Below are 8,378 nucleotides of genomic sequence, written 5' to 3'. Positions count from 1 at the left end.
TTGAGTGGCAGAGTTTGTCAGTCTTACTTCTGGTTTGATGGGTGAGTGAGAGGGTCTGGAAGACCCAAATGTGCCACTTTCAGGCTGGCATCTTGGTGCTGAGAGGCATCAGGAGGAGTGCCGGGGCAGGTGCCACCTTTCAAACCGATTGATTGTTCGTTTTCTTTATAAACCCATCTGGGCGTTTACTGCCAACTCCCACACAGTCTGCCTCTGCCTGCAGCCCCCCAGCGCTTCACCCCTTACAAACGGTGGAACGGGCACAAAGGCAGCAGCGCCACTCCTGGCCTAAAAAAGGAAAGGTTGTCATGAAAGGCACTGTGGCTATGAGGTGCCAGCCAATCTGTGCCAGGGTGCTATGTTCCAAACACATTGAAGACAAGCCGGGCACAAGGGCAGCTTAGTTCTCCACTCGAGCCCCTCCCAAGTCTGTGAAGTCCCCTCAGAGGGTGTCGGTGCCCTGGACTTGTGATGCCAGGGTCTGGTCTGCCATGTGGTGGGTGACATGTGCGCCTGTGTGCCACTGTTACAAGTGAGAAGAGGTGGCCGTACTCGTCTGCCAAGTGTGACACAGCTGGTCACTCCTGCCCAGTGCTGCCCTCTCACCTTTGAATGAAGCCTTTGGCTGACGCGGGCACGAGAGGCTGTAATGTCATGTGTGGCCAGTGGGGGCACCGCAACATGAAAATGGATTAAACATTGAATCAACTGGGGTTGGTACAACACAGGGCATCCTGGGAGTTGGCAGCACAGGGTCTAGAAGGGCATTCAGTGCAGGGCATCTTGGGAGTTGGAATAAAGGGTATAAAAGAGCACAAGTTGCAGGGCATCCTGGCAGTTGGCACAGAGGGCTTGGAGTGCCAATGGTGCAGGGTATCATAGGAGTTGGTGGTATAGTGCCAAAAAGGTCACATGGCTCAGGGCACTCTAGGAGTTGGTATACAGAGGCTAAGAAGGCATAGAGGGCATAATGATAGCTGGTAATAAAGCCCCAGGAGGGCACACAGTGTGGGTGGCTTGGGGGTTCATAGCACAGCGAAGAGTGAGTCCATACTGCCCATTTGGTCCTGAATGCCCACGAAAGCTAGAGATGTAGTCATGAAGCAGATCCTTTGGACTGTGCCATCCTACTGCAGCTACAGAGATGGAGAAACTGGTGAAATGGGGACAGTGAGAGACTGGCACACTGGCACTTCATGGGTTGAGGAGGAGGAGGAGCAACACAAAGGAGAAGTTCTCGGTTTTCAGCTCCCAACGCCCCCCATTTACAGCGACATGCGGGCTCCTTTAGTCCAGTTGCCATGACAACCAGGAAGGGTCAGCTGCATGCAAGTGTGAGGGGCCGGGTGTCCACCACCTCTCCTCTAGAGTGTCCAGATGAGGCCAGACATCACAAAAGGGGTCTGGCCTTCTAGATGGCACCTTTATAGTCAGGTGCTAGATGAGCTCGGGCACTGCCACCCGCTGGCTTCCCTTTATTTTACAGAGTGTAACACGGGGCACCGGGGTCTGTTTGTGGATGACATGCTGCCATCAGCGTTGTGTGTGACGGACCCTCTGCTTCATCCAGGTCACCTGTGGGGATCCAGCCCCCCACAGCCACGTCCTCCACAGCAGTTGCAGTTAAATTAATGGAAGGATCGACTGAGGAGAAGTTGGCGCAGCAGAGGTGGAGCTCCAGTCTCGCGGGTACGCTGGGTGGGATGGAGTGACGATCTGAGGGCGGCACGTGAGAGGTGGGTAACCAAAGAGAAAGAAAGAAGTGGTCTGTAGGTGGGCTCAGACACAGGAAGAAAGGATTTAAGGAGCATTGCTGTGGGTGAAGTTCAAAGTGGTGTCCAGCAGGGGTCAGCGCAGGGGTCAGCGCAGGGGCCGCTCGCTGCTCTTTTGAATGAACGTCGTAACTGACGAGCGCAGACGCAACAAGCTGGCCAGCTGACTCGTTACAGGGGGGGGCGCGGCAGACTGGTGGGCATCACAGTTTAATGGCAGTGAAGGTGAGGGGGTCAAGAAATCCAATGAGGGTCCTGGTGGGTGGGGTCCAAGTTGGGGGGGTGGCTATGTTTAAGTTAAGGAACAGGGTCTCACATTGAACACTGTGGGCAGTTTGGGGTCTCCGTGTCACAAAAAGACACAGCAGCACCAGAGGGAGCCCACTGGAGAGCAGCTGAGGAGGATCAAAGTGAGAGGATGAGGTGTGTGCCCGGGTCACCATGCCAGGGCTGTAGGTCGGACCCCCTAGTAGCCTGCAGCAAGTGTGGAGACCACCAACAGTTTCTGGCTGTTCTGACAAAGTGCACTTAGTATTACTCTTCTGTTAAAGACCCAAACCAGCACCGGTCCAGGGGTCCGAGTACCCCCCCACCCACTGTGATGGAGCAGCACATAAAATGGTGCGAGGCTTTGAAAAAGATAAAACAGGCCAGGGTCTTCGCTAGCCCACCCAGTCAAGGCCTCACCCAAAGCAGCCGCGCCTGCCAACTCCACCGACGGGCATCACGGCTTGTCTAGACCCCATATCATAAGTGGGCAGGCTTTTAGAGTTCAATCTGTTCAATATACACAGAAATGTGCCACATGAGAGGGGATAACCGTAAACCTCAGGCTTTAATCTTCACTAAGAGGACAATTTGACAGCAACAAACAAAATCGAGAAGGATTTGTGTGAGGAACCATCCTTGGCCACCACGTCCAGAGAAGAAACTTCCAGAAGTCAGTAGAGCTGCCCACACCTGCATTTGAGGAGCCCTATGGTCTGAGCGGGCAGTCACCGTCACCATCACCTGCCACTCAAAGTGACACGACTGCTGTGACAACAGGACTCCTCACCAACAAGGAAGTCGTATTGCCCAGTGCCATCAGCAAGTCATCTCATCAATGCCACTCTGCCCCACAATAAACGACCAGTCCATGGAGCCACGACATTTGCCAGTCTCATGTTGGCATCACAGACAACTTGTGTGTTAATGGGATTTAACACCAGCCGCTCCACTCTCACTTTTACTGTGGCATGAGTGCCACCAGCTGCTCTAACTCCCATCACGAGAGCCGAATGGGAGTCAAAATGGACTCGCTACCCAGTTGGCACGACGGGCATAGCAGTCCAACCTGTCCCTTAAAGCTCGTTACCTGCGTGTCTGACCATTGGCATCATCCCCAAGCAGTGCCCGCCCAGCCATGTTGTGTCACAGCAGTAGGCTACAAACCGTCTGGAGGGCCAGCGCTTCAAAGCGTCGTGTAGGCAGGGTGGGAGTCACGCTGGGGGCTTGTGTTTGCAGCCCTGACAAGTGACAACAGGTGGCCGAGATCTAAAGTGACAAATTTACACAGCTTTGGCCCTTATAAGAGGGACCTCAAGTCTGGTCTGGACGTCACATTCACCACACATTGAGCCCTAGGGGATGGGGACGGGGGGACACATGCTGGTTGAGCTACCAAATGGTGCCCCTCGGTGTCCAGAGTGCACGTTTCCCGCCGACTCTGTTTGTCACATGATAATGACGTCTCGGTGACGTGACTGATTAGCCGAGCGAGTCGTCATTTCGCTGGTGTGGCTGCGTCCCCCTGATTGACTGGGGGGCTCACTGTATAGACGCCTAACATTCCCCCTTCAAGATTTCTTTTTCTATGTATTTGCGTAGATTTTGAGCCCCAACTCCCAGGAGTCCATGCGGCACTCAGGGGTCTGTCTGGCTGACACTGTGACTTGAAGCTGAACGTCCGTCGCGTTTATTTAACAAAGACAAACGTCCTGCCGGCTCGTCACGTTTCTCAGTTACCCGCCGTGACAATCGTGTCACAAAGTATCAAATGTCATCCCCCCAATCCCAAAGCCCCCCCGGCCGGCCCTCCCGTCGATGGGACAGCCTCACCTCTCAGAGTCTCCACCCGAATTGCTGAAACTCGTGCGACGCCGTGCTCCGCCCACCTGCGTTACACGTCGCTGTCAATCAGACGCCGGGCCCCGCCCACCTGCTGGCCACCTGACCGGCGGCTCCAATTCTATCAAATTGCCATCAGGTGAGGTCACATCAGAATGACCTGTCCCTCCCACCTGTCCATCAAGGTCCTACCTTGCCGGTGGTCCTGCTCCTTACAGACAGTGACTTGAAGGTCTGTCTGGTGGTCCCTGGTGCAGAGCCCGTAGTGTGTCTAAAGGGTGGGCTCTCTTCTCTGTGAGTTCTTCATTTATCATTGTGGGCTTGTTTTAGTGGGGTCTGCACAAGTCCAGGGAGGTCCAGCCATGTCACCTCATCCTCAGAGGAGCCATCTGACCACACTTTGGGGGGACGGAGAGGAGACATGACAGTTGGGGTTAAAGGGTGGGCTTCAACAGCAATACAGTGGGCACCGAGAGCCACCCGACCACCTCCCCTCACATCTGACCCCACACCTCCCTGCGTGGGCCCCTTCTCCTGGCTCCATCCTGGGGTGTCCCCTGGTGGGCTCACCTTTCTGTCTTTAATCTTATGACAGAATTTGATGTGAAAGGCGGAGCTTGATCACCACGGGTCTCTTATTGGGGTCTTTTACATACGCTGTGTACAGTCTGACCCCTTCTTTAATGCCAACACAAGTTCATGCATTGGATGGATTAGCCGGCGATTGATTGATTGATTGATTGATTGATTGATTTGCTTGTCTGGTTTCTTCTGTATCATATAGCGCCTTCTGACAGTCTGTGCCATTGTGTGTACAACGAGGACAGACCCTTGGCACCTTAGAATGGGGAGACGAGTTCATCCGGCGGACTGGCGTGAAACGTTGGTTGTCTTGTGTGTCATAAACATACAGTCCAGTGCAGGGGTAGGCACTGGGGGTGACGTGGGGGGCGGAGTGCCAGCCGTCCACTCTGTGCCACCTCAGCTGCCCCCTTGCACGTGGCACTGCTCACTGTTAGACCACTGTGGTGGCAGGCGGCTCACCCGGGGTCCCCAGCTGCTCTTGCCGTGCCGCTCGCCACCACTTTGCTTTGTTCACCTTTGTCCCCCACTTTCTTAATGGCTGCTTTTCATTTTCATTTTTACTCCTTCATTGTTCTGGTCGGCTGTGAGATGACAAGGGACGAGACCAGTGGGGCTCAATGGAGTGCTTATGGCAACTAACTGAGCTGGCAAAAAGGCAGTGATGCCACCTACAGGGTGAACAAAGTGCCCACAAGTACCCAGGGCCACCAAACTACACCTGAGATCACAGACCTGACACACCTGCCAGGACAGATGATGGAAAAAACAATGGAGGCTACTGGTCAGAGAAACTGGGAAGAACTGAAAGGACAGGAGTGGGATGGCAGCAGGCAAAGCAAACAGACACCTCATCCGAATGAAGGTCACGAGGGCCAGGAGCCCACCTTAGCAGTAACTGTCACAAGGCAGGAGCCCACAGGTGACAAATAAGAAGGGGGCGAAAACAGGCAGACTGCTCCTAGAGGGCACCACGGGCACCGCAATCCAACAGTGTAAGGCAGAAATGGGAGAAAGTGCCAGTCAGGTCAAGTGAATATTTATATAAGGGCGGGGCCAAACTAATGAATATGCAAATGAGCGAATGATTAGTACAAATAAAAAACAAAACAAAAAAAAGGCCCTAAAACCAACAAAGACAACAATAAAACAGGAATAAAAATCATTAGGAATGGCGATGCTGGCAGTGAAAGGTGCCATAAAATAAGTGAACAACCGCTGGCTTGCTTACTAATAGGAAAGACCTGGCAGTGCCAAGGTGGCTTGGGTTTGCTGTTGCTAGCTATCAATTTGTTATATAGTGCCTTTCACATCTATCGCTCTCTCTATTTGTATATCTATTATATAGCACCTTTCATGCCTTTGGACTGTGGGTTCAAATCCCAACATTAACACTGTGTGACCCTGAGCGAGTCACTTTACCTGCATCCGCTCCAATTGAAAAAAACTGAAAAGAAATGGAACTAAAAAGATGTAAGTCACTTTGGATAAATTAATGTTAACCTATCTGCCTTTTACACCAATCTATCTATTACTATCTATTATGTAATGCTTTTCATTTATATCAGTCTATTTCTTATACAGCGCCTTTAATACCTATTTGGTATAGATCTATTCCAGGACTATCTATCTATTATATAGTGCCTTTCACTCTATCTATCTATCTATCTATCTATCTATCTATCTATCTATCTATCTATCTATCTATCTATCTATCTACTTTCATGTCTACCTATTTCTTATATAGCGCCTTTTCGTTCTACTGTATCTAGTGACTTTCTGTAGTGTGTTTTCTGTATAGCGCCTTTCTTATCGATGTCTTATGCAGCTCTTTTTCTTGTCCATCTTGTATTTTAGTGCCCTCTTTTTTTTATAGCGCCTTTTCTATCCGTTTGACGGGTCGTTTCCTAGCCGCCTGTTCTAATTTTCAAACGAGCTCCGCTCGGCTGCCTCTTTCCAGAGCCCGGCCCGTGACGCGCCTCACTCCCCTCCGCCCGCCTTTCCGTTTCGCCCGCTCCTCCTCCTCCCCCCTCGTCATTCGGTGCTTTGGTAGATCCCGGCTGGAGCATCATGGCGATTGATGGTAAGTAGGCCGACAAGCTTCATCCTTGTGTCTGCTTTTCGTTCGGAGGGTTTCCGGAGAGGCGCTGGCCCGGGAGCGGGGGGATTGCGAGGCGAGGAGTCTGCTGGTTGTGTGCGGGTGTCGTGAGGAGGTCGCCGGATGGTTTGCTGTTGGTGGCCGCCAGGCGAGTGAGAGAGTGCGGCGAAAGTTTGAGCGGCTGCTGTTTGCACAGACGAGAGAGAGAGAGAGAGAGAGAGCGAGCGAGCGAGCGAGCGGCGCTGTGCCGGATTGTGGTGCTGAACGGACAGCTCCCTCCTTCTCTCCTTCTCTCCTTCTCTCCTTCCCTCCTTCTCTCCTTCTCTCCTTCCCTCCTTCCCTCCTTTCGCTCGCGTCGAGTCGGATCGGTGATTGGGGGCTCGGGGTCTGCGCTGTGCTGAGTTCTCAGGGTATCCTTGTACTTGAGGGGTACACAGGGTGCTTTTTATGTCGCAGGGTGCTTTTTATGCCCACCTTTCTGTAGAGAGGTTCACAAGCCCCTCATTACCAACCCTCCCGACTACAACTTGTTCAATCTGAAGTAAATAAAAGCGCTAGAGGGCGAGAGACGGGCCATGGCCAGAAAACACCAACCGACCAATCCAAGTGTGCCCCCGGGGTGCTAATCGGGCTGGGGTGGTCTCGGAGATCAGACTACAAACGGGACAAACCCGTAGCTCCCGATGAACGCTAAGGGTGGTGTGCCGGTCATCGCCGAGCACTCGGGGACTCCAAGTCAAGTGCGCTTTCACAGTTTTCCCGCTCAGTTTGCGGCTTTTCACTTGCTGGGGGGTCGTTGTGCCCCCTCTATATCTCCGTCCACTTGAGCTGCGATGCCCCTCAACCTCCTCCTCGTTTACCGATTCATCATGCAGCCAGCCTGGCTCGAGGGCTCCTTCAGACCAATCGAGTGACAATCGGGACGGTGGGCTTGCTGCCTCGGCATGGTAGCCCCCCCCCCCCCAGCCCCCCATTCGCCGGCCGCTAAGTGGCTTTGAAGCCCCCGTGTGCTCCTGAGCTTTCTTTGTGTAAGCCGATGGCTCGACCTGCTCAGGGAGCCCAGAAGGTCAGAGGCTGAGCAGATCATCCGTCCTGCCTGCGCGCCATCTGTGCGAGCGGCGTCAAGGCGCTATACACAGCTCGCGCATGCTCTGCTCGGCCAGCTCTGCAGGTTTTTAATTTTATCTTCCGTTTCCTGTCCGAGACATTCTGATGGACGTTTTCAGGCTTTAGGAGGCGCCAGCGCTCTGTCGGGGGTCCTGCTGCTTTTATTTATAGCGCCTTGCAAGTGACAGGCAGCTTCCTATTTCTGCTGTGTGGTTTTTGCATCCTGTATTGTGTTTTAAAAAGTCATTAAGACAGAAAGAGTGCCCTCCTTACCTCATATAGCGCCTTTCTATGGTGAATACCAGGCACTTGAAAGTGCAGCTGGCAGTCTTTGCCAGGACGTAGAAGAATCTCAAAGTATCACACTGGCACAATCCACGTCAGGGTCACAGTCGGGTACAGAGCCAACCTCAGCAGCCCGGGCACAGGGCAGGAAGAAAGTAGTTTTGAGTGGGGTGCCAGTCCAGTGTGGTCTTCCAGAGCACGGTCACCTCTGGCACGATACCTTCATTCATGAACTTGTGCCAGTCTCGCAAGCTCTTTGTGGTCCGTCACTTGTCTGATTTGCCAGGCGTTGTGTGATGCCCAGGATGGTGTTTCAGGTATTGGGGGCATTGGGTTCAAGTCCTGCTGTCTGCTCTGCATGGCATTTTATTCCCGTTATGTTAATCGAATTCCCAAATCACACATGTCAAGGGGCACACCAGGGA

General features: G+C 52.9%; 1 protein-coding gene across 2 annotated transcripts in view; it reads left to right on the top strand.

Annotated features, from left to right (window-relative positions):
- Positions 1 to 6,518: 6,518 nt before the first annotated feature.
- Positions 6,519 to 8,378, top strand: part of LOC120526401 (synaptotagmin-14-like) — an 86,927-nt gene continuing 85,067 nt past the window's right edge. Inside the window, exon 1 of one of the 2 annotated variants that reach the window (XM_039749555.1) lies at positions 6,519 to 6,546. In XM_039749555.1, coding sequence (XP_039605489.1) covers positions 6,534 to 6,546 — 13 coding nt within the window. In that variant the 5' untranslated portion in view covers positions 6,519 to 6,533. The remainder of the gene's footprint in view (positions 6,547 to 8,378) is intronic. The other variant, XM_039749557.1, reaches the window with a different exon arrangement.

This window comes from Polypterus senegalus, chromosome 3, assembly GCF_016835505.1.
Source record: "Polypterus senegalus isolate Bchr_013 chromosome 3, ASM1683550v1, whole genome shotgun sequence".
Taxonomy (NCBI): domain Eukaryota; kingdom Metazoa; phylum Chordata; class Cladistia; order Polypteriformes; family Polypteridae; genus Polypterus; species Polypterus senegalus.
The sequence above is the reverse complement of the archived record's forward strand: the minus strand, read 5'-3'. Positions and strand labels throughout refer to the sequence as shown.